The 26,673-nt window shown below is 36.2% G+C and overlaps 4 protein-coding genes across 4 annotated transcripts; 2 read left to right on the forward strand and 2 right to left on the reverse strand.

Moving 5' to 3' along the window:
• Positions 1-6,172: 6,172 nt before the first annotated feature.
• TRIADDRAFT_19832 (uncharacterized protein) lies at positions 6,173-7,885 on the forward strand (the record flags this gene model as incomplete). The annotated part of the gene is made up of 4 exons (XM_002107562.1): positions 6,173-6,305; positions 6,943-7,094; positions 7,235-7,456; positions 7,550-7,885. The coding sequence occupies 4 exons, from the start codon at positions 6,173-6,175 to the stop codon at positions 7,883-7,885; spliced, it is 843 nt and encodes a 280-aa protein (XP_002107598.1).
• Positions 7,886-9,901: 2,016 nt separating this feature from the next.
• Positions 9,902-10,847, reverse strand: TRIADDRAFT_51280 (uncharacterized protein; the record flags this gene model as incomplete). The annotated part of the gene is made up of 4 exons (XM_002108383.1): positions 9,902-9,964; positions 10,166-10,357; positions 10,443-10,505; positions 10,821-10,847. 4 exons carry the CDS (start codon positions 10,845-10,847, stop codon positions 9,902-9,904), a joined length of 345 nt encoding a protein of 114 aa, XP_002108419.1.
• A 4,850-nt stretch (positions 10,848-15,697) lies between these two features.
• On the forward strand, positions 15,698-17,416 carry TRIADDRAFT_19304 (uncharacterized protein; the record flags this gene model as incomplete). The annotated part of the gene is made up of 4 exons (XM_002107563.1): positions 15,698-15,815; positions 16,610-16,761; positions 16,868-17,083; positions 17,180-17,416. Coding segments are annotated over 4 exons (723 nt in total), but the record flags the coding sequence as incomplete, so codon positions are not given.
• Positions 17,417-23,964: 6,548 nt separating this feature from the next.
• On the reverse strand, positions 23,965-24,720 carry TRIADDRAFT_18459 (expressed hypothetical protein; the record flags this gene model as incomplete). Its single annotated transcript, XM_002108384.1, has 3 exons — positions 23,965-24,100; positions 24,438-24,559; positions 24,640-24,720. Coding segments are annotated over 3 exons (339 nt in total), but the record flags the coding sequence as incomplete, so codon positions are not given.
• Positions 24,721-26,673: the final 1,953 nt, after the last annotated feature.

The following is a 26,673-nucleotide window of genomic DNA, read 5'->3' on the forward strand; positions in this document are numbered from 1 at the left end:
GAGTGATGACACCATTCTACTGTCATGATGATCACCAAGCACTTGAGAGAGAGTTGTTCATGATACAACGAACTGACTGAGAGATGAAAGTAATCTACTGTTCATCAAGCACTTGAGAAAGTTGTCCAAGATGCAAAAATAAATACTATTTTTTGAGCCTGTATGGTCCCCATTGGACAGTATTAGGATAATACTGGCACTAAAGAGAGTTATCCATGATACTATTAACTGAGTGATGACACCATTCTACTGTCATGATGATCACCAAGCACTTGAGAGAGAGCTGTTCATGATACAACGAACTGACTGAGTGATGAAAGTAATCTACTGTTCATCCAGCACTTGAGAAAGTTGTCCAAGATGCATAAGTAAATACTATTTTTATTTTTGAGCCTGTATGGTTCCCATTGGACAGTATTAAGATAATACTGGCACTAAAGAGAGTTATCCATGATACTATTAACTGAGTGATGATACCATTCTACTGTCATGATGATCACCAAGCACTTGAGAGAGAGTTGTTCATGATACAACGAACTGACTGAGTGATGAAAGTAATCTACTGTTCATCCAGCACTTGAGAAAGTTGTCCAAGATGCAAAAGTAAATACTATTTTTATTTTTGAGCCTGTATGGTTCCCATTGGACAGTATTACGATAATACTGGCACTAAAGAGAGTTATCCACGATACTATTAACTGAGTGATGACACCATTCTACTGTCATGATGATCACCAAGCACTTGAGAGAGTTCTTCATGATACGACTAACTGACTGAGTGATGAAAGTAATCAACTGTTCATCAAGCACTTGAGAAAGTTGTCCAAGATGCAAAAATAAATACTATTTTTTGAGCCTGTATGGTTCCCATTGGACAGTATTAGGATAATACTGGCACTTAAGAGAGTTATGCATGATACTACTATTAACTGAGTGATGACACCATTCTACTGTCATGATGATCACCCATAAAGCACTTGAGAAAGTTGTCCAAGATGCAAAATAAATACTATATTTATTTTTTGAGCCTGTATGGTTCCCATTGGACTCGACTACACTTAGGAGAGTTGTCCATGATACTAGTAACTGAGTGATGACACCATTCTACTGTCATGATGATCATCAAGCACTTGAGAAAGAGTTGTCCATGATACAACTGACTGAGTGATGAAAATATTCTACTGTCACTAAGCACTTGAGAAAGTTGTCCATGACATAAAAAGAAATACTATTTTTGTAAGAAGTTTTCCAGCAAATGTAGAGACAGCGTATTAGCAAAGTAGAGAACTTTATCAAGACTTCAAAGTGCGAACTAATAAAATATGACAGCAAGACTCCTATATCCAATCGATGATGGAATATTGTAGAACTTACTGCATTAGTAGTTAGTATCATATACTGTACATAGAATGAGTATTGTAGAGGGTTCTACATTAGAGGGATCCAGAATGTAAAAAATGTTGCATCATGTTAGCTAGACACTTGCATATTGTACCATATTCCACTTTCTATCATCGCTCCAAATTTCAAGTTGCTAATTTAACGATAACCTTCCTCTATCACTCTACTAATACTATGACAAATTTTTTAGACTCTATGGTCTCTATTGGACAGCACTAGTGCAATACTGGTACTTGGAGAGTTCTCCATGATACTCCTAACTGAGTGATGAAAATATTCACCTATCACGAAGCACTTAAGAAAATTGTCCATGATATAACAAAAATAGATACAATTTTGGTAGACTGTATAGTTGCTATTGGACAGCACTACAGCAATGCTGGCGCTTGAAAGAGCTATCCATGATACTCCTGACTGAGTAAGTGGTGATCGCACCCAAACTTTACTATTTACTCTAAGTTGATCTCCGTTTAACTCTCGTCGGAGACTGGTAGTCAATGGAAACTAATAGACTGTATTCTAGTATGGACTGTTTGTTTGTAAGAGATGCATAATCGGCTATGATCGGATTAGTGATCGCACCCAAGCTTTACTATTTACTCTTAAGTTGATCTCCGCTTAGCTCTCGGAGACTGGTAGTCAATGGGAAACTAATTGACTGTATTCTAGTATGGACTGTTTGTTTGTAAGAGATGCATGATCGGCTATGATCGGATTAGTGATCGCACCCAGGCTTTACTATCTACTCTTAAGTTGATCTCCGCTTAGCTCTCGGAGACTGGTAGTCAATGGGAAATTAATTGACTGTATTCTAGTATGGACTGTTTGTTTGTAAGAGATGCATAATCGGCTATGATCGGATTAGTGATCGCACCCAAGCTTTACTATTTACTCTTAAGTTGATCTCCGCTTAGCTCTCGGAGACTGGTAGTCAATGGGAAACTAATTGACTGTATTCTAGTATGGACTGTTTGTTTGTAAGAGATGCATAATCGGCTATGATCGGATTAGTGATCGCACCCAAGCTTTACTATTTACTCTAAGTTGATCTCCGCTTAACTCTCGGAGACTGATAGTCAATGGAAACTAATGGACTGTTTGTAGAGATGCATGATCGGCTTTATTGAAGCAGATTACGGATAATCAATACTGTAAGTACCATCACAGGTGTGGATTTACTGGTCCCTGATACAGCAATTCCTGAGTACGCGTCCATCATCTAGCGCTCCAAGTCTACCTTTTCCACTAGCAAGAGTAAACTAGCTCCGTTGTCCAACAGTAACATCATTTTGGAGTACAGTAGTGTTCACTACAGGCCATGATTTACAGCCGGTTCTATTCCCTCAATGGATAACAGTAGTATCGTAGAAGCAGTCCTAGACAGCGATTTGTAATCAAGAAGAAATGGCACTTCCAAGTCCCTGTCATGGAATTCAATCCATCTACAAGCGCAGCCATGTTCTGTCTTCATCCCTAGCCATTGCAGTTTGGTAAAATGGAAAATCTCCTGCTGTCAATACAACTGCATTGTTGACATGCGCTGTCACCACAGTGGTTCTTCATGCCCACTTGGCCACCCCTGTGACCCACTATGTCACGCATATTCGTAGAGTAGAGTATAGTATCACGTTATTGGATGGCACCACATTGAGATCGATGGCTTTAACACGGGCTACAAAAGCACCTGGTGTGGTCGCTGAGTGGACTGTAGTACCATAGTGGTACCGTAGTGGTAACGTAATAGTACCGTAATAGTACCATAATGGTACCGTAGTGGTACCGTAGTAGTACCACACCGTACCACACCCGTGGCTAACGCTGACTCTCACCAGTAGTGCAGTGCAGTGGTCGAGTTCTCCAGCATTACCCTAGCCTAGTATCACGTTATTGGATGGCACCACATTGAGATCGATGGCTGTAACACGGGCTACAAAAGCACCTGGTGTGGTCGCTGAGTGGACTGTAGTACCATAGTGGTACCGTAGTGGTATCGTAGTAGTACCGTAATAGTACCGTAATAGTACCGTAATAGTACCGTAATAGTATCATAGTGGTACCGTAGTGGTACCCAGTAGTAGTACCACACCGTACCACACCCATGGCTAACGCTGACTCTCACAGTCTCACCACCAGTGGAGTGCAGTGGTCGAGTTTCCAGCATTTCCCTAGCCTAGTAAGCCTACTGTACTGTATACACTATACTGCCCAACCAAGCACACTTGCCCTCACACCGGTCCGGTCCGGTCCGGTCCGGTCCGGCCCTCACTGCCCAAGTGCACATTCAGTACTAGGCGGAGACCTCAGCGCTGATCAACTCACTCTTACTGGGTGTGTTCACGTGTCGTTGCGTGTAGGAGAGGAGAAAGACAGTGAGAGGGTAATGTCCATCATGGCCATCTTGTAGTCATTACTGTTGATTGGCAATATCATTATTATTCTGTGGTGTAGAAAGGAATTTTAATCCAGCGAATGGTTTAATCGATATCATTTAGGTTACAATCCATGTCTGAAGAGAACGTCAAGATGCGAGGCAAGCGAAAAGCGTCCAATGCTGGCTTTGATGCGATACCGGTAAATGATGTTGATGGTACAATTTGCTAAACAGATTGAATTCAATCATCAGTAACCTCCACTGAAACGGATAATCATGCATGTTATGTATACGTTTATGGATCATCGATTCATGATGGAGGTAGGGGGAATGCACTGGGTGATACAACAATCTTTGGCCACTTTGATGTGCAAGCTACAGTACGACAAGATTGCGTGGAGAACAACAACTCTTCATCGACTTCTTGTCACCTAAGTGTAGTCCATTTTCCAATAAAAGCCGCTATCAATCACCTTGATCTTGAGTTGAGAAAAGACAGGATTGAATCAATGGCTTGCCTACAAGTTCAATTCAATGGTAACAAGTAGCTAGTAGCTCTATCCACGTCTGATGGCGATATCCAAAATGGGTCGTCGCAAATCTCCGCTCTATATCCATTTTGAAGTAGTCCTGCCTGATAGGATCATCAATCACAAATCGGAGGAGAACCGGTTGTATTCTAACGGCAGATACCACAGTGATCAAACTACGCTTCTGCATAGTGGACTTCTATTTCGTTGGATAATATTCATCATGGCTGTATACAGTAGAAATTGTAAAATGAATTTCATTGCGTAGTTATCGCCAGGCTAATTGGAATTTCACCAAGAGTTTGATTCATTTCCACTACTCATATCCTGCTGTTGCAACAGTATCGTACATGTTCTACACATGAGTACAATATTACCAATAGGCCGTATGGCGTAGACTCAGGGGAAAAAAAACAGGTATACGGACTACTCTCTACTTCCCCAAAAATACACTAGTTCCGGATAGGCGTGATGTCCGTCCATGAAGGACAGTAGTGATGATGAATCTACCAAGTAGAAGTAAGCATTTTAGGCTACACCTAAATAGACGGGACAAAGTGATTTCTACCTTGGCTACTTGTATCGTAAGCGAATAATCAATTTTGTCCATTCAAGTTGACCTGATTACATAACAAAAAAATTGCAATCTTGAGATTACTTGTACAGTTTACGATCAGGCTTTAAATTAAATATCATTGGAATCATACCTCCAACGACATGTTCAAAACGACAAATGCCGACAATTTAGCCAACAAGTATTGCAAAGCATTAATAATAGATAATTATATCATCTTTCCTGATTTGTCAAACTCGTGTCGTGATTGGATTATGGAAATAAATGTGCAAGCACCGTGTAGTGTTAGCATGCCAATCAAATGGCGAAATTTGAGTGTGTAGCATCAGCAATATGTAACTAAAATGAGATTGAAAATACGAGCACATAGTGAACATTTTCAATTTGTTTTGCATTACGTATGAAAAGGTACAAAATAACCTACTGTAGTTACTACGTTATACATGTGTACTAGCGATATAAAGTATAGCTTGATAATAGTGATCGACAGTAATTACTATTGATCGTTTAGGCCTTTGTCCACAACAGGGCTTTCCTTTGCCATTAATAAATAGAAATGAACAAATAAATAAATACTCTTCGGCCTACCTATTCGTATTCAGTGATGATTGTAGCAAATTTTTCATTATACGTATCTACTAAATTTGAATTCATTCAAATCCTGCCAGGTGTACAGCGTGATTTTTAAAGTTATGATATCGTGATTGAACTTTGATACTAATGAATCAATTGGTGTGTGCTAATAATTTCTGTAGTGATGCCATGGCTAACATTGAATTCTTGTCATGTTTTATTGTAGCTTGCAGCTAAGAGACCGGCGCTTTACGCACATCAGGTGGAAAAAAATGGAGAATCTTACGTTCCAATATCACTCGAGGATGCTCAATCTGGCAAAGGTTCGATGCTATTGCTAGTATAATTTTGCCTAAATGATAAGGTGTTGTCTTGATTGAGTTTATTAATTTGCTAAAAGATGAGCCTTGTACTCGTATACAGTTGTATCAAATCTTATCAGTATTTATCGTTCAGTTTGGTTCCTTACTGTCAAGGGGTAATAGTTTATCGAACTGACTTGCCTTTCACATTACTCGTAGATCGAAATTTTTGAGTGAGGCTTAGAGCTAGCCTTTCCGTTAAGAATAATCTTTTTATTTGCTAGTGTCGAATATTACATACTGCATTATTTATCAATTTATCATGCTAAAATCAAATTTATCAAATTTACATGTCTACATGGTATACACGTATATTGTATTACTTGCCAAGTTATGATGCTAAAATTGAATTTATTCTCCCATGAATTATATTTCAGCGTCAAGGCCGGTAAGAGTATATGCCGATGGAATTTTTGATTTATTTCACATTGGTCATATGAACGCCCTAAGACAAGCAAAGGGTGTTTTTCCAAATGTCTATTTACTGGTCGGAGGTATATTTTGTGCATATTGATCAATAAAATTAGGGCTTAAGGTGTAAGCTGCTTTTCGTATGAGAATTTAGTTTTTACTCCATTGGGACTGCCATGATGATATTAGCCAGTGGTTGTAACATAGATACTGTAGTTTATCGTATAATAAATGTGTTGATGCTGTAAAGGAGTTGATTGATATGTTGATACAATCATGATCGATAAGAAAGAGGGACTATCGACAATTGTCAATAATAATTGTTCATTGCTCAAAATGTGGAAGCTGACAATTTTGTTCCATCATTTCAGCTGTACTGGATATCTGTAGCCGGTAACCGTGCACTGTATATCGTTCACAGGTGCATTCCTAAGTAGTCACCAAGTTAGTTGCACACTGTACGACGTGCGGCTTCAGTTTTCCGATATAGTTAAATGACCAACAAAATAGTCAGCCTATACACTTTTAGCAATAAACAGTTGTTTGACTGTCCCTCTCTTTTTTCTTCAAGTAGTCCCTGATATGAAGCAGCTTCCAAAAGGTAAATGTTATTAACATTTTGGAAGCTGAGTTCATGTCAAGGTATCAGGGAGTGTTATCTAAAATTCATACTATGATGTCGATAACTGTATACAATTGATTTATTTTGACTGAATGTAGTCTGTAGTGATGAATTAACACACAACATGAAAGGATTTACCGTCATGACTGAGAAAGAGCGCTATGAATCATTGGTTCATTGCCGTTATGTGGACGAGGTTGTTACGGGTGCGCCGTGGTTGATTACTCCAGAGTTTATGGAAGAACATCAGGTCTAGCTTGCACTTTTATGCAGTATATGTACAGTATGCTATTATTTTTTGCTCTGTATCACAATGATATAAGGGGATAATTACAAGAGTTTTGCTTTAGAATGTGCACTTATACATCTTTTTATATTTGCTGTATTTAGATTGACTTTGTAGCCCATGATGATCTTCCATATCAATCCAGCACTTCCAACGATATATATAAGGATATTAAGGCGATGGGAAGGTTTGTTGCAACTCAACGGACTGAAGGTATATCAACGTCCGACTTAATTACCAGAATTGTGAGAAACTATGATACCTACGTCAGAAGGAATTTACGTAGAGGTTATTCTGCGAAAGATTTAAATGTTGGTTTTGTAAAGGTATGATTAATAAAATTCTAGTCATCAAGGATAATTATGCAGTGTAAAAAGAAACTTGAAAATTATTGCTTTCATTCAAACTACAAATTATAGGGAAAGCAATACGAAATGCAAAATACTGTTAGTCAGTTAAGAGAAAAATTTAAAAACGTTGAAGATCGATCACAGCGATTTATACAAAGGGTTGAAGGAAGATCCCATGAAATATGGAAAAAGGTAGAAGATACATCTTCAATTCTTGTCCAAAAATGGGATGAAAAATCACGGGAACTTATTGGAAACTTTTTAAAATTTTTTGAACACAATGGTGGATTGGTAAGGATATCATTACATGATAATATTCCTAAGTGCACATACTCTGTAGTTGCATGTTATGCGAGACTGACTTTACATATACTACTTTCAGAGGCAAATTTTCAACGATGGTAAAGAAATAATGCAAGGTGCCTTCCATTCACCGCCAAATTCACCTCGGAATATGTTTTCCTTCTTTGATAGCGACAATAATAACGATGAAGAAAGCGATGGTACCGCACCAGAAATGCTATCGTCAGATGAATTGAATGGCACAGATGATGTGGTTAATAGTGATAAATCTCTTGTTAGTGCTTAAAGATACGATCTCGTATCAATTAACTGAGCAAACACTAACTACTTTGTTAAAGGATATGTAGGAGATGGTTGTTATTTGTAGTTTATGCTTGTTACATATTAGAAAGGCAACGTTTGTCAATTTAGTCCTTCTTAATGTAATAATGACAACATTTGTTATCCTTTAAATAATGATTAAAATAGAAATTGTAATTATTCGTAAATATCTTCGTTATAAAGCTTAAGTTGACACTGTCCTGCTTAACGTTGGTGGCTTCTGTTCGTAAACATACGTGATTGATTCAGAATACTGTATTCATTCAAAATCTTTTGCAGAATAGGCCACAGAAAGTTAGTACTGGAGATAATAACTGTTTATGTAATATGAGCTTAAGATTTCTTATAAAATGCTTCAATCTTTTAGTGCCGTTATTATCTGCTTTACTATGCTTTACAAAGATCAAACAAAATTTAGACGATAGTCATGAAATTTACACTGTCAAGTGTAGCATTCTATACTTTTTGTTCTGTTTCACAACTTCTGAATGTCTAATATCGAATGCAATGTTATAAGATAATATTTATATTAGCTAGCATCAGTGGAGTTCAGGATTTTGTAGTTTCATGTAATTAATTACGAAACCATATTTTTTTTCATAACACTGTAAGCGGTTGATTAATCATCACTATGATAAGAATGACGTATTGTAAATCACATTTAGAATGATGAACTAATTAATGTATGCCTTCATTGTGCTTGTCTACTGATAAATGCGTACTTCGTTTCTTAGCTTATGCAGGATTATAGTATATCTGTGAAATTTTAGAATCACCGATTAATACTTCATTTCTACGAGAATTATCTTATTCTAAAATACTTGACATTGCCTCATACCTGTGCTAGTAACAATAAAGCGAAGTGCTGCCGAATGGGTAATTTGTCAACTTCTTTTACGTTTACAGATGCATTTTTGTTCATACGTGTATTTGAGTCTGAGAATTAATCAATTAATTATACTGTACAGCACGCGTTATTAGCAACTAACAAGAGTACACTGTACACTGTTCTGCACATTGTAGTATAGCAATTGCTATCGTGAATTCTTGGCCATTTTTGAATCAATCTAATATTTTACGCGTTGAGTAAGCACCACATGTATGTATTTAATGCAGTTAACATTAATTGAGCTAAAGGAGGTATATACTAACTATCGTCATAAATATAGCAATGGTAATTTATGCAAGATGTGCCCGAATAGGTTCTGTACTTTAATTGCAGACGATTGATAAGAAGTAAATGATGACGTAAGTTCGTAATGTAGAAGCGTAAGATCGAGGTCATCGGAGAGCACTGCTATACGCAGTTACAAGTATACATCTGCAGTATCGCTTCATTGCCAAAAGGTTACCCTGTGTATTTATCACTGATGTTGATTCTCTTCAACATATTTAGCATACTCGTTCAATGCGATAAATAAGTCCATTCCGTAGAAATATACAAATTTAATCTGAGAATACTTCATTAAGAAGACCAATTAATATACAAGTTTTTATCATAAATGAAACCTTACTGCTATTAAATAATATGATATTCTAGCTGCTTTGGATAATGCCGCAGTAGTAATCACTTTGAAAGATAGTTATATATTCTTTGGTAGTATAGTAGCAACAAATTCACAAAAAACAATTTAAATGAATCTTAACCAGATAAGTGTCAAATACACACCAAAGGTAATTTATCATAGTCTACGAAGTTCGGGAATCGATACACAAGCTACGAGTCTACTTTTACAGATACTTTTAAAATTTTTTCTTTAGTGTCATTAAAATGATTAACCGCTATATGTTTTTAAATTATATACCAGTTTCAGGAATTTTATGATACAAAGTTAAATGTTGTGTATACGTGTACTGGGCCTATATAGATATTATAGAGACTTACTTATACGCGTATATACTCATCTGTTAATAGGTGTCTGGTTGTCATGCCAGACTAAAATGAACCTTTTGCTAAACTGACTTACTTTATGGGTTTATAAAGTACAGTTTTAGCCTTACGCAATAACGGTTGCAAGTACTTGCAATCATTTACCTGAAGGCTAATCTATAAGTGTTTACTTGAGTTATTTGTTGAGTTGTAGTTCTAAATGTATTATTTTGCTGTTTTTGACGACTGGTGTAGTAGTTCTTCATATCCCAAGTGCCCGTATATGATCCCCAAACAGATTCCTTACGTTTTGGTATCCCTGCGAGCAAATGGCCGTTATTATTCGCGATAATTCTCGTATAGCCATTTAAGCTTCTTGGTTTCTATATTTATAAAACGTTAATATTTTAAACTTTTTTAAAATAATTAACTTTACTCGTAAGAGTATCTGGATAACTGAAAGTATACCTTTTTGTATTGCTTAGGAATTTCCCAGTTTCTTAATCTTCCTGGTGAATAAGCATTTTCAAACTATTTGACAATAATAATGCATTTGTATTAGAATCATTTATTTCTATCGTCAGATGTTTTCGCCATTATGAAATATATGTATAGTCGTGAAATAGTATAACTATATTGGCATATTTGTTATTTTTAATCATGTAAATGGGGTCATGAAATATTAGCTCTACAATTTACACGATTTTTCAACAGAATAATTACACTAAGATAATGATCGCTATCTATTTTTCCCTAATACATCGATTGAAAAAATGATAAAATGATGTACGTCATTACAACCCAATACAATTACGGGAACTATATGAGATTATCTTCATAGATTACCTGGTTAGCATGAAATGTTAGCGACATCGTTTGCTTTTTTGCGATTTTTCCGGTGATGTATATCGATATACAAATGTAATATTAGCGATCGGTTGATTTTGACAATGATTGTAGTCAAGATGGATGAAGGTCTGTGTTGATTGAAATAATTGCCAACGTTGATATTTGCTAATAAATTAGTCTATGAATGCAATTATTATCGCGTTCTACCAGAAAAACTAAAATATAAAAAAAATGAAAAAATGAAGGCTAAAGCAAAATTGCACGACGGGCGCGGACTTCCGACAGTCCGAGCTGATGATCTGTAGTGTCTGTAGTGAAGGTATGCAAATATTGCACTAGCTCAAATTAGAAAGTCAATTTCAAAGATATATAGTATTAAGCATGATATACTGTAGTTAAGCATTAGTTTTAGAGTAGTATACAGAGCAGCATATTGTATAAACAAGCTCTTCAATAAGTAACAAGTGTAGGGATTGATTGCTTTTCCTAGCGTAGCATGTCGGAACTAGCGCGGTGCATCAGACAGTCCATTACCGAATGACACTGTTGTCATAGTAACAGCGTTCCTTGTAGACATCTTTAATTATCTTACAGATTATAAACGATGCAATAATAACCAGCAGGGGAGCCATTAGAACCATTATAATAATAGGATCATACAGTACATTTTATTTTTTAGTAGGTAGAAGCGCCAATTATAATTAATTAATAATGCAGTTTAATCAATGCAGTAGTAGTATAGAAAGAGGAAAAATATTATTCTCTTCAATCTTGAGAAATTATCTTTATAAGAATTACAAGTAACGTGTATAATATACAGTAGTATACAAGTGTACAATGTACATGTACACCGGTATTAGCTAGATGTATTAGGTAAACGTAGCAAATAGGGTAAGTTGGTTCCTTTACATGAAGGGATCAGCTGGATTAAACAACTAAATTCAATATTTAAAATTAGCGAAATAGACTAGTCAGTGACTCCGTGCTCGTATATAGTATATAGTGCTAATTGTGGCGTATTGCGTTAAATTCTAGTCTACTATACACTATACTGTACAGTCAACTACCCATACTAATCTTGACCAGATACTGAATAGGGTAAGTTAGCACTTTGTTTTTTTCTTACCTCTATGTTCTAGACAAAGTTGTTGTACTGTACTTATACAGTGCTCACTCAATAGTTAAAAAAAATGACGGCGTATATACTGTACTCTTATACAGTATTCTATGTTGAAATTAAATGCAGTTAATCGGGTAATGACTTCATTACCCAGTACGACCACAGACGACTCAATAAAGATTATCCCGTAGCAAAGTTATTGTATTTGCTGCTTGTTGACCTACTATTCGAGGCACCTATCGAAATAGGGACACAAATAGACCTAGCCCGTATTACAGACAGAACTGCTATAAAATGCGTATGTTCATAGTTACATTACACCAGGTTTTTTTGGTCAATTACTGTAGTACAGTTGATTATGACATGCGCTGGTAATACAGTATTTTCGTCTTACGCAAACCCAACTTTGAATGCTATCCTGTTGCTCTACTAGATGAAGTGGCAGAGTGGTATATATTTTACAAGATTGATGAACAGAATCTTCAAAATTTTTATCGTTACATGCATAATCGTATATGCTGTATACACGATATGCGAATGCAGCTGGTAGGGATTTGTATACGCATTGCTGGACTATTGACCCTATGTTTACGTTCTATAGTGTTCTATCCTGTTGCTGTACCAGATGAAGTGGTAGAATGGTATATTTTGCAAGAATTGATGAACAGAATCTTCAAAATTTTTATTGTGACATGCATAATCGTATATACTGTACTTGCACTGTATAACACGATATGCGAATGCAGCTGGTAGGGATTTGTACACGCATTGCTGTACTATTGACCCTATGTTTACGTTCTATAGTGTTTCTATATATATATAACGACCGCCTTGTTCGATGAAGTCCAAATTATGCTTTCAACATGTAGTTGATGTTCAAATTGCCACATTCTATAATCATAATTGCTGATCTCCGTCTTTCCGTTTTCATCGATTTTTGCAGTCCACCGTCGCCTTTTTAATACTGTACTGTAGCATGGAATACTACTACTACTACTCATAATTAATTCATTCAATTTAGGAATTATCGTCTGTGTACACTGTACAGTATGCTATGATTAAAAACATTCTTTATGCGTACTGTACTCTTTCTCTGATGATTTACAGTATCTCTATCTTACGGACCGCGACAGCAATAGAGGGTCTAGTACTGTACATTTAAATATTGTTCAAACATTTTATTTGAAATGGAAACTCGATGAAATTACGATCGATCTTTTCCATTCACATTGCAAAGTAAAATTTTATTTTAGAACAGGATACCAGCGACACTGATATTACAGCTTGAAACTGGATTTTGTTTGACCAGGGGACTTGTGAGGCTGTCTCTGAACTCTCTGCTTCAACCTACTGGATTTGACTCGCGATAGCAGACTGATGTCACAAGCCGTGACACACCACCCGTAAAACAATCAGGGGACTTGTCAGGCTGTCTCTGAACTCTCTGCTTCAACCTACTGGATTTGACCCGCGATAGCAGACTGATGTCACAAGCAGTGACACACCACCCGTAAAACAACCAGGGGACTTGTCAGGCTGTCTCTGAACTCTCTGCTTCAACCTACTGGATTTGACTCGCGATAGCAGAATGTCACAAGCCGTGACACACCACCCGTAAAACAACCAGGGGACTTGTCAGGCTGTCTCTGAACTCTCTGCTTCAACCTACTGGATTTGACCCGCGATAGCAGACTGATGTCACAAGCAGTGACACACCACCCGTAAAACAACCAGGGGACTTGTCAGGCTGTCTCTGAACTCTCTGCTTCAACCTACTGGATTTGACTCGCGATAGCAGACTGATGTCACAAGCAGTGACACACCACCCGTAAAACAACCAGGGGACTTGTCAGGCTGTCTCTGAACTCGCTGCTTCAACCTACTGTAGTTTGACCTACTACTGTATTTGACTTGCGATAGCAGACTGATGTCACAAGCCGTGACACACCACCCGTAAAACAACCAGGGGACTTGTCAGGCTGTCTCTGAACTCGCTGCTTCAACCTACTGTAGTTTGACCTACTACTGTATTTGACCTGCGATAGCAGACTGATATCACAAGCCGTGACACACCACCCGTAAAACAACCAGGGAACTTGTCAGGCTGTCTCTGAACTCTCTGCTTCAACCTACTGGATTTGACCCGCGATAGCAGACTGATGTCACAAGCAGTGACACACCACCCGACCCGACCTGCGCAGTACCGACAGCATTGAAGGACTTTTTCACTGAGAAATTAAATCAATTTGGCCGACTTGGTAGACTGCTAAGAAAAAGGAAAATGGAGAAGAGGAGAATCGCCGAGAGTCATTTAGAAACTACCATCAAATTCGATTAAGAGTATACTGTTAGTGGTGATTGATTAGCTTATGCTATAATATCTATTGTTGGATTGGCTGAAGAATGAGCGAACACTGCCCTCGTAGTCGTCAAAGTAAACAGAAATACAGAAATGCTACCAAATACGAGCTTCAATCACAACGTTGGGTAAGACAACGTAGAAAAAAGATTTTCTTCTCGATCGGTGTGCAACGAAATTGCTCTAGCGTAACCGCATGATTTTATCATGAATAGACTGGTATCTGCTATGGCAGGATTACAGTAGCATTAATACTACTAGTACTCGTAACAGACTGTATGGAGCAGCTCCAGTGTATACTGTATCATCATGGAGAATTGGAGAGAATGAAATTTTGTAATGCCAAGGTTGATATTGAGTTTGACAATGCATGGAAGGATACCACTCATACACTATCGTCTGCTGTACTATAGTATGCACATCGAAATCATGCCCTAATCCATAGGCTAAATGAATGTACTTGAATAGGTTATTTAGTATTCTGTAATAAGAATGGAATGAGAGCATAATGGAAATGGTCAATGAGTGATATTAATAATTCATTTACACGACTTGTAAGTCAGTTTGGGTAGTAGTACAGTATAGACCAACGTTTGCCCTAAGCAATAATGCTGAATCGAATAAAACTAGACAATCAGATACGCCATAGTCGGATATTGTTGTAGGAGTATTGATGTAAATGATTCAATGAATTGGACCATAGGTAATCAATCATACATCATATGCTGAGAAACTTTAGGCAAGACTCTAACGTCTTGGCAACAGCATGATCAATATATAATCAATAGGACGTAGTTTGATCGTTCAAGTCAAGCATCAGCGCTCATTGAAATGGTCGACGATCATCATATTGATCAATTTACTGTATCGAATTAATATTTCGATTGAATTTGTCATGGAGATAAAATAATTCGAGCCACAGATACCATTGTTCTATCAATTTTATAGTTAGTTAACTTAAGGATGAAATTAAAATTGCAATTGCAATAAATACTTTTTTTATTCTATTCCTTTCCTAGATTGAGCCTGCACTATACTCCTGCCAACTGGCCAAATCTGACAAACCATTTCTCCCAATACCTCTAGCGGAAGCTCGCTCCGGCAAAGGTTGAGCATGACTGTAAATTGTAGATGGGATCCATAATGCATCTCAAGCTATAAAATTATTGTAATTATCAAACAGTTAAGTGCAATGTTTTACTGCCTTTACCTACACCCGCAACAATCCCCATCACTGCAATGTGTTTTCTTTAACTTAAGATTAGAAATTGGCCTTTTAGCTAATAAAGCTTGCAAAAGTTGCAGATTTTTTTTGTCCAGCATTGATATACAGTACATTAAATATTTTCTATTATAAATTGATCCCTTTCATATTGTAATCTTATATATTTTACAGCAACAAGGCCTGTAAGAATTTATGCTAATGGAGTTTTCGATGTGTTTCACATTGGTCATATGAATGCACTAAAACAAGCCAAGAATTTCTTTCCGAATGTTTATTTAATGGTTGGAGGTAAATTTTCCCAACTAAAAGTTATTAATGATAAACAAATAGATGTTATGTAAATGATTACTATTTATGCTGCGGTGATTTATTTTAATATATTAGATCAGTTTAAGCCTTAATGAATTGATGAAAGATAATAATACCCTGTTGTACTGTATGGCTTAGACGAAAAGCGCCATCATTGACAGGATAAATTTATAAAATTATTCTTTAGTGTTAAACATACTTTTATGATTGACGATTGTAAGCGAAATTATAGGCTCTTTGGATTGTACAGTATACGCCGGCCAAAAGGGCCTATATTTTTACCTGTCATTATACGGTATATCCAATATTCTGGCGTAAGACTATTTTAAAGTATTTATGCTCTTGCTTTGCATAAGCTTGTCATTTCTGGAGTTTGAAGCTCATTCCAACATCTTGACTTGTATCGTATCAGACGATCTCGTGCAGTATATGTAGATATTTCTTGACGGGAGATTTTAAAGAAATTGAAATATAAATACAGGCAATCCAAAATTGCCTTCCAAGATTTTATCAATAAATTGTCCGTAGTCTACTAAATTCATTTCTGGCAAATTTCTGCTCTAGTCGGTATGTTGCAGACTTTCTAGTTTTTCGCAGTTTCTATGTAATGTGAGTTATATATAGATGACTTTATCTGCCAAATTTCATGGTATATCATTATTCAAGTAGAGTACGTATGTTTATATTGTAGGCTATGCTTCGATGTGTCTTGTCATTCATGATTCCGACTAGATCAAAAAAAGTAATTACGCATATTCTTACAAATTCTTTAGTCTACAACGACAATATAGCACACTACAAGAAGGGATTTACCGTCTTGACACAAAGCGAACGTTATGAATCATTAATTCATTGTCGCTATGTTGATGAAGTGGTCACTGATGCACCATTGGCAGTGACGCCAGAATTTATGGAAGAATATCATGTAGGCATTGGATTAGCTCTAAATATGCAAATGATCATGATACCTATTCGTAGACACGAAGAAGAGAGCATAAGTTGAAATCTGTATCTCATTTTTACATATCTAGATTGATTTTGTAGCAAATGATGGTCGCAAAGCCGGTCATTCCAAAGATGTATATAAAGACATAAAAGCTATGGGAAGATTTATTCCTACCGAGTCTACTTCAGGGATATCAACCTCGGAGATAATAGCCAAGGTTACTCGAAATTACGATATTTATGTAAGAAGAAATTTGCGTCGCGGTTATTCAAGGAAAGATTTAAATGTTGGTCTTGTAAAGGTACTATCAATCGATTTTTATTGAAGATGTTAATTATGATTGCATGGGATCTTCTAATTGATATTATCAACTTTGTTTACGGAAAATTGAATACAGAAAACGCACTACGAAATTCAAGATGCTATTGGTGAATTACATGAGATGGTAAAAAATGTTGAAGATCAATCTCAACTACTTTTACAAATGGTTGAGGGACGATCGTATGAGTTTTGCAAACGGTTAGCAGATATATCTGCGAATTTTCGTGAAAATTGGAATGGAAAGCTACCTGAATCCAAGGAGGGTCGCTCGAAATTTTATGAACTCGATGAAGGTTGGTATGAATTTGTGTAAGGAAATCAGTATGCTGCTATGAAATTATAAATTGCTATTTCTATCTGATACACCCTTTTGCTCTTGTTTGTAGGTAAAAATATGAAATAACAGTAGAGAAATAAGATAGCAAGGCTCAATTGACTCTATCGTCTGCTGTAAAATACCTTCATGCCAACGAAGGAAATAGTAATGAATCACGAAATGAAAGCGATGATATGCTTGCAAGATGCATTACTAATAGTACTAATTATATAATTAAAGCAAATACTCGTAGATAAACTGATCATGTATCGACGGCAGGTTATGTTATATTCTGCCAATATTTTTAATACTTAATGGGTGACGCTATTGTCACTAACGATGAATGTGCTTACGAGAAGGTTTTACATTTATAGTTCGGCAGTCATAGTGTATGGCATAAATGACGTTTATCATATAACCAACTTAATTGAATTGTTTGATCTCCATTATCTTCCGCATACCTACGCGTATAAGGCCAGAATATGGCCTAATTATTCATTTTCAATCTAAATTTTATTTATACCACTCCTTAAATAAATGGTTGATAGATTTTATAGCATGGATGTAAAACAGAAGATTAAATCCAAATTTTTTAATGTTGATAATACGATCATATTACGATCATACATGCTCTTGTCTATAGAATGTGTGGCAGATGTCACAATCATGTCGGTTTTCATCACTGTACTCTACTTCGCCGTTATAGCTTATTGTGGCGATAGCTTAAAATAGATAGATCAATGTAATTAAGAATATACATTTTCTAGTGCACCTTCATAGTGCTGTCTTGGAATGGCATACTAGTACTAATATCTTATTATAGGTAGTGGTTTATATTTGCAATATTGCTATATGTGATAGCATCCGTAAATATTTATTGAATCTGAAATGAGGCATATCTATTAGAAATTATTGTAAAACAATTATGAAAAATAATCAGCAATCAATTAAAGTGTATATGTATGACGTAATTTTATTTCTATGTTATCTGTATATATAAGCTATGCAAGGTAACAAATGATTTGTTGATGTAAATACTTATCCTGTACAATGTACAGCATATCACGGATATCCACCTATTATTAAAGTTCAATTTGTTACCAACCTCCAATGTTGTCCTTAATTTGTTATCGTAATTGTCTTCGCCAGTATGGGTAGCTTGCTGAATGCTTGGCATTACATTATTAATAGAAATCTTGCATTATTATTTTCTCATCATTTCTAATTTGATTATAAAGTACTGACACTATCAAGGTACATGTTATATTTATGTGGCCATATATCAATAAGTAGTGATCACATCTGCCAGCCAATGCCTTGACATTTTCTATTCATCTGAGGATGCAGAACTTAGTTATGAATATGTTGCAAACGGTAATCTTTGTACTCTTATTGCATGCACTTCGTTTTGCTGTACTGTATTATTAAATATGTAAGAGTAAATAGCATGGGTGAAGGAAAATTCAAGAGCTATTCTGTGACAGCTGAGCCATCCCATTGAGATTGTGATAGTGAGTATACCAATGTATGATGTATGTTTAAGGAGAATTTGCTAAGTAATCAGATCCGTACCAATTTGAATTCCCTATTTTTCGATTCAGGTTTAATTAATTTAAATTGCTAGCAGGTTTTGATGCAGAACAATTCAATATTACAGAGGCTTTATTTATCCTGTATGCAACGATGCATGTACATTAAAATACAGTACTATAAACCTTTTTAATTATTTGGTAACTCATTTACTTTCAAAGTGGTCTGAATATAGAAAATTTTAAAATGAAAAAGATTTGAATTTAATTTGAAGATTAAGCAAATAAAGTATTCATGCTATCATCCCTGTAGCTGTCAAAGATAGCATCATACCATAAGATAAATTACGTCTAGCTAGTCACAGTATACTTATATCGTATGAGCGCAGTTTACTTAATCTGAGACAGCTAGCTTGGACGCGTTGTTCTATGCGTAAGTTTTTGTTATTTCTAGGTATAAGCATAAACAGTATTATCGAGGTCTCCATTGCAGCGCAGAAAAAGCTATGACACTATTGTGCACACATACGTACGCGTATAATTATATCTTATATACTGTAACTGGCAATGATTGTATTACTTTTTTATCCAATAATTTCATGATGTATAATTTAATCTACAAATTTGATGCAGTTACTGTAGGCAAGGTTATTTATTTTTAGTTGATGTAATGCTTGTATCTGCAACTTCAGTGTCGGGTCTGATGCTTTCGGTCATTATTCGACTAAGAGGTCGTTCCTCTATACCAAATATGGCTGTTGTAATAGTTGGTCCATACCATCCAATAATCATTCCAAGACAGCCTAGCGCAAACCGTTGAGTTCTTGGTAATTTCTTCCAGCTGTTCCAAAAATCAGCTATAGGATTGAAAGCCATGGTACGTTGTTCTATGTTTCGGGTAGCTAAACTGTATTCATTAATTTATAAAGTCTACTTATAGTCTATGCAGCAAGACACAATGTCCTCTATCCTGTCTCACTATCTGCAATCTTTGCCAATCAACGAAATACTGCACCGCTTTTATGTATCAAGTTTAGAGCGAAAGATACCTTCAACTTTGATGTTACCAAATAAGAATTTAGCAGTAGACCAGCACAGCAATCAATGCAATGCAGCTTATAATACAATCGAATGCGCTCGTATGGAAAAGGCGAATCCAATTGCGAGCAATAACCGTCTAATAAGGGGAAGGACGTCTAGAGCTTTCAGGATAGGAAGGAGGAATAGGCAGAGTTGAAGTTTTGGATAGTCGCTTTACCGGTTGCACACCGCGGAGTTGGAATTGTATGGACTACGAGATACATTTAGTGCATCAAAGTACCGTCCAGTATGGCTGTAGAAGAGACCACTGGAAGAATACTAAGACGGACAGACACCTGGCCTCATTTCGTCAATCAATTCTGTTTATCCCATTAGTATGCAGACAGTCGATTCTAAATTGAGTGATTTTTTTCTAAATTAAGTAATATTACATTGGATGCCATTGCCTATTGTTAAGTTCTACTTGCAAGCAGTAACTTTGTATCATAAACGTTATTTCAATTACTACAAGAGAGTTCGAAAACAGACACGGAAGATCGATACTGAATAGCTATTTTTCGAGATCGTCTGGATTGTCCGTCTTTCCGAGGAGAGTGTCTAGTCCAGGTCTATTTCTAGTGGTCCGTGTAGTACTATGACAGTATTGGATAGAGTAGTTGCTGGGCAACGTACCGTCCGTATCCCCGGCCGAGCAGTCTTCATCAATCCGTCAGAAGTAAAGTAATCCATTAATTCATTTCCCAATCCAAGCTGCATAGCTAACATGGCGTTCCCTGGCGATGGTGGAGTATCATTAGATAGCGAAGACATATATGGCGAAGAGAGCAGTAGAGGAGCCTTTGTCAATTTAGGAGAGGTAATACTAAATATCTGGCTATTATAGTAAAACCTCATTATTGTTTATCGTATCATATTGTCTAAAAAATAAATATTCAATCGAGGGAAGGCATCTTGTCGAGAGTTGAATAGCTACGAGAATGCTGATAGATCGTAGTTAAGTCGTTGTGAAATTTTTCATCCAATGCATCGTAATAGCATCATGGTATGAGTAGTAGCAATTGGTTATTAGTGATGGATACGCTAATTCATATTATGCCAGCCTATATTGAAGTGTAGATACTGCAGTCTATGTTGAAAAGATTATGGATGACTAGTAGACTACTAGTACAGTAAATAACAGTTCTAGTCGTACTGATAGCCAAATATCAATACATTTAAAGAATGATTCTCTTTAGAATGTGTTTTCTTGGTATTAGAAATAGCCTATGCACATTGCTGTAGATTACGCCATGTTACAAGCTGTTCATGTGTAGTTGTTGTCAAGGTGTTTCAAGATTTATAATGTAAGATACTGGGCCAGAAAGAACAGCAGTCGCTAGGATGATTTACTTGCGTGAACAAAGATAAGAAGACTTTCATGTAGTTTATGGTTCATGTTTATGCTGTTTAAACGAGCTATTTGTACCAACTGTATATATTATATTACTCATGCAACCTTTAAAAAGAGCCAAAGTTTCATTTTGTCGCTTGAACGTTGAAATCCATTGCAATAATGATAAGTCATTTCAAGTCAAACTAAGATCTGGCTTATTGCATTAGACGTTATTCTTTCACTCTATTCCTTTCAAAGTCTGTGTAGAAATTATTAACTTTTTGATTCAATCATCGATTGAATATGACAGGAAAGCAGCTTTATGGAGTCGAACACGAATACTGTGGTCCGAGAACGGGCAATCCACAACGATTTTCAAAACAGTAATACTTTGATTTCAAATATACTTGTATGGTGTAATTTGATCTATTTTGAACTTACATGACAATTAGCACACAATTTTAAATCATTCTATCACTGAAGGTTAATTATGTAATAATTAATGATGGAATTTTTAGATTTTGGAGACATTTTCGACGATGATGATATCGATTAACGGCAAAAATAGACTCGGAATAACTTGACGTTGTACATATGGACGTTTAGATGATCGAAGACTAGTATAAGTGTATTGTACAGTATATTTATGCGAGGTTGGAATAATTATATCTAGGACTGTTATTGGATTAGCAATATATATTATGAAGCAATATTCAAGCTTATTCAAGGATTGTTGTGATTCAATTTTTATCCTTTCCGTTATATGATGTAACATTTCTATCCCTTAATTAATTTTGTTTTATTGTCAGTTTAAACTATGAATGCAAATAAGATCTACTTATAATAAAGTGACTAATATTTCCATAATGTGGTTTCAGTTCGTAGATTAGTATACGACATTATTAAAATATCCATTTGTTATTCTTACTCAAGAATGATATGTTGTTAATGTGGCTAATAGATGAAAGATTTGCCATAACGGCAATGGCCTGATCGCTATACTAAAATATATACGACAGACTGCCTCATGTCATATAGAGCAGTATTGAAGACCGTGGATTCTACTCCTGTATTGGTTAGCGGTTTATGAACAAAATTCAGTATTATTTCCGCTTTATATAATGCACATACAACTAGGCTAGAAAGATATAAAGCTAAATATCACAACTTATTCTATTCTTTACCGATCAGTTTTGTATGTCCAGCAACTTGATTGTGGGTCGCCAAATTGATTGCATGATCGGAATCAATCGAGGCATTGGATGATAAGCGATGCATATCGATATCTACACCATTTTCTATGTAATGCCTTTCTTAATGGGCTAACTTTATTCCAAGCAAATTAAATTGAACGTACAAAAGTGTACTGCTTTGGCCTACTAGCTAAGCTGTTATATTGATTTTATAAATGCGGTATGAGTAGAATAATAAATACGTATATAATACTGTAAGATTATCATGCATCCCGATCGATTATACGATTTCATGCAATCGTTTCAAGAATCGTTTGTAGTAAGTGATACTTCAATTTAAAAACTACTTTACCCTTTCTACTCGTCCAATTTTCCATCTTCTAATATATTGCAGTGCATAAATAAATATAAAATGTATACGGAGTGGTTCATTGCAGGTAAACATGGCATGGCTGTTTAGTACATGCATGGTGGTGTGGCTACAATTTTGTGACTGGTAGGTTGCATATACCATTTCATACTACTACCAACATCGTTTAATACAGTTACAGTTAGATTGAGATAATGTTACAGAATTATTCTAACACTTGATATAGGCAAATAGCAATAGTGAGCTATTGAAGAAACGCATCCATGAACTTTTTAAACTTTCAGTTGCAACCATGAGGCTAGGGTGCGAGTAGTTGTTAAATAGGCTAATTTACTTTAGTATCGGATAAAATACGATACAAGTCCTTTCTGAATTATAACTACTGGAACTTCACTTTCAGTAATGTTGGGTGGCTTACAAACAAACTATTAAACTTCGGTTCCAAATTAAGAGCTAGTGCTTCAGCATGCAATTTAACGTGATGTAGGCCTACCTGTATTTTAATGATAATAATTTCATTTTCAAGGTTGCAAAGTTGTTACTTCTAAGAGTAAAACTTTACAACCTTTATTACTAAACTGATAGCCAGCGGTAGAGTAATCAATAAAGTAAAGTAAATTTATTTCAGCATGCGATAAAGTACGATGCACTGCTTTCCTATTCTGAATGACAATTACTTCATTTCAGGACAGTTATGCTGTGTTGAAAATAAGCTTTTTGATCTTCCATTCCAAACTGAGAACTAACTTACAAGGAAGTGGATATGCCAATTTACTCTTCAATAAGCGCTGAAACATGATCTAAAACTAAGGGAAGCTGTCAATACTTCACTTTCTCAATGTATAAGTAGTATTTGATCTAGAATACAACGAAGTGTAGATTATCATAATGGCCCTAATGCTTGTCTAATTTCTCAAAGGTACGGTTAAGGTCTTCTAATTTCAATGAGAACCAAAAAACTCGCAATATATAAGAGAATTAGCCCTTTATTACATTATGTTTTAGCTAGTGCTGTATACACAGACAATTCCAAATGCAGTTTAAGAATTTTCTTCTTCTTCTTCATTGATCTGGAAGTAACGTAGTTCGTATCCCATTGGACCGGCCGATACAACACGTAGCCAATCACGAAGGTTATTCTTTTTCAAAAATTTCTTGGTCAGGTATTTGAGATATCTATAATAAGGCAAAACAAGGGTTTAAAGTCAAAATCGTTGACATGCTAAAAAGTAATACGTTCAAAGGAAAAGGTTGGTTTTGGTGACTGACTTGGAGGATCTATTATAGCTAAATCATCAAGGTGTGCACTCGTGACCCTGTACTAGCTGTTTTTAGTACAAGGTCATAAGTGTGCACGATATTCATATATAGCTTTGTTTTTATCTACTGTACTAAGTATCTAATGTAATGATTGTACTAAGCATGGTTTATTAAAGTAATGCGGGACATATAGGCAGATATCCTTTCAAGCAGGGGTGTAATATGTTCAATCGCATTGATAGCATTGGTATACCTTTTTGAAAGAGGGATATCACTGTTAACTACCAATTTTGATTTTGTTTTCTCGATTATTATATGATCACTTAAATTGTTCGTTTTGCCTTCAACTTTGATGGTTCCATTAAGGAATTGTTCCTATCGAATGAGTAACTTTGAATTAATCATGGTGATAGGTGAAATTGATATGAGCTTGCGTTTTCTATACAAACACTTACAAAGTTTTCGATATCCATAATTTTGTCCTCAACAGGCTGGGCACAGTCCAAAGAGAACTTCAGCTGGATCTTCTTCTTTTTTTGTCTTTTCTGTAAGATTGATGAGTAAATAGTAGTTACAACCTAGTTGACTTTCATCATGCGGCGGCATACAAGGCTAAAAAAGTAAAAGCTTATCCTCTGTCGTGACGCTCATTTTTTTTTATACATCTTCATCAACGTCTACTCAATTACCAATCTGATGTAAAAATTGAAGTAATCCAGTCATCGTAACAATCTACTTCACTTCAATCATGTGGCATCAAATGGAAAAGTAAAGTAAAAGCTCATCCTCTCTTGTCTTTTTTTCGAGACCTTCATCAATGCATACTAATCTGATGTCCAGATCGAAATAACCCACATGCATCTCGGTGTGGCAATATTGCAACATTGGATATACAAGTACGGTATCATTTGGTATAAAATTTCATTTCTTCTCTACATCATTGCACTATTTTGCTATACAATCCATCATGATCGTCTATGATCATGTGTAAGTGATAAAAATGTATTTTAAGTCAGTCAGAACTATCATTTTTCGCTATTTTTTAAGAGGCACGGCAGAAAGACTTGCCACGAAGTCAAAGGAGTGTAATTGTCCACATTGTCCACTGTTTAAAGTTTACTACTTTCAAGATGAAACACTTTTAATGCGATTTTCTCTCTCTACTTGTTGATTACGATAAGCTAATCATGGATTTGAATGGACAGCAGTCGTAAAAAAAAGATTCAAGAAGAAAAACTGTTCACATACCTCGGGCATCTTCTCACAAGGATAGTTTTGGTTCTAACAGTGACAACGAAGGCGGCGGTAATCCACGAGGCCTTGACTTATAGTAATGAGATGCTGAAATAGTCGACAGCAGACCAGACTGCCAGACTCACAGGGAAGAAATAATGTCACCTGTGGTGATGATCTTATACTGAGCTTTAGCGATGGAACAATGACATTATTTTTGCAAATGATCGGAGACGTTTACAGTGTACAGTACAGTACTGTACAGTACCATTCGTACAGTACTTCTTTCCGGTGGTATTGACCAGAATGCAACGCGGGTGTGAACTACAGTGAAACTATACAGTGCACAGTACTGTAAAGGGCTAGAGCATGAAAAGTACTGTACTTGTTCGACCTTACCTCCGTCTGTCTGTGTTCATTCAGCAGCGGAGTCCAGCTGGGCAGTGTATCTCTCTCTCCTCGACAGTACTGTACAGTGTACACTAGGGTTAAAAACATGCACATTGAACATACAGTCCAGTACAGTGGTGTAGATCTCTTTTCCCTCTTTATGCTCGTACTGAACTCTCTCTCCTACCGGACTGGTCGACATCAACTACACTACCTACGGTAATTAGTGTGGATAAACGAATAGTGTGGGTTCTTAATTAGTGCTATCCACATTAAATATAGTATTACTAAAAATGGGCTAACGACCCACACTAAATATTGTAGTGTGCGTACGCACGCACGTACCTTGGGACGGTCAGTCTACTGGACTGTACGTGCTCCACGGGTGACGACTACAGTATGGTACGCACGTCCGTGTGTACTGTAGGTTTACCCGCATCTAGTCAAATCCTGTTAAGAAAGTACTGTAGAATGGGTAGCATAGTTTATTGAAACTTTTTTTATTTTAAAGCTTAATATCTGTAAAAGTACAAAACCTACAGCTTTAAAGTTTTCAGATTCTGATAGGTTATTTATTACTCTACATTTCGGTATAATTTTTGGAGCAAATTACTGCTCGATTTGGCAATACTAATTTTAAATTTGTGCGCGGCGATAATTTATGGACACCCTGTACACTGAGTGTACAGTACAGTACTCTAGTGGACATACAGTACAACACCAGTGACGTACACAGTATTGTACTGTACCGTACAGTACGATGTAAAAGCACAGGAACGCTGCTACAGTAGAGTGCCGTATTGTGACAGGACTGGGTACCAATCTGAAAGCTTTCCTTCACAAAATTGGATCAATTTGGTCTCCAA

This window comes from Trichoplax adhaerens, genomic scaffold (assembly GCF_000150275.1).
Source record: "Trichoplax adhaerens TRIADscaffold_1 genomic scaffold, whole genome shotgun sequence".
Taxonomy (NCBI): domain Eukaryota; kingdom Metazoa; phylum Placozoa; class Uniplacotomia; order Trichoplacea; family Trichoplacidae; genus Trichoplax; species Trichoplax adhaerens.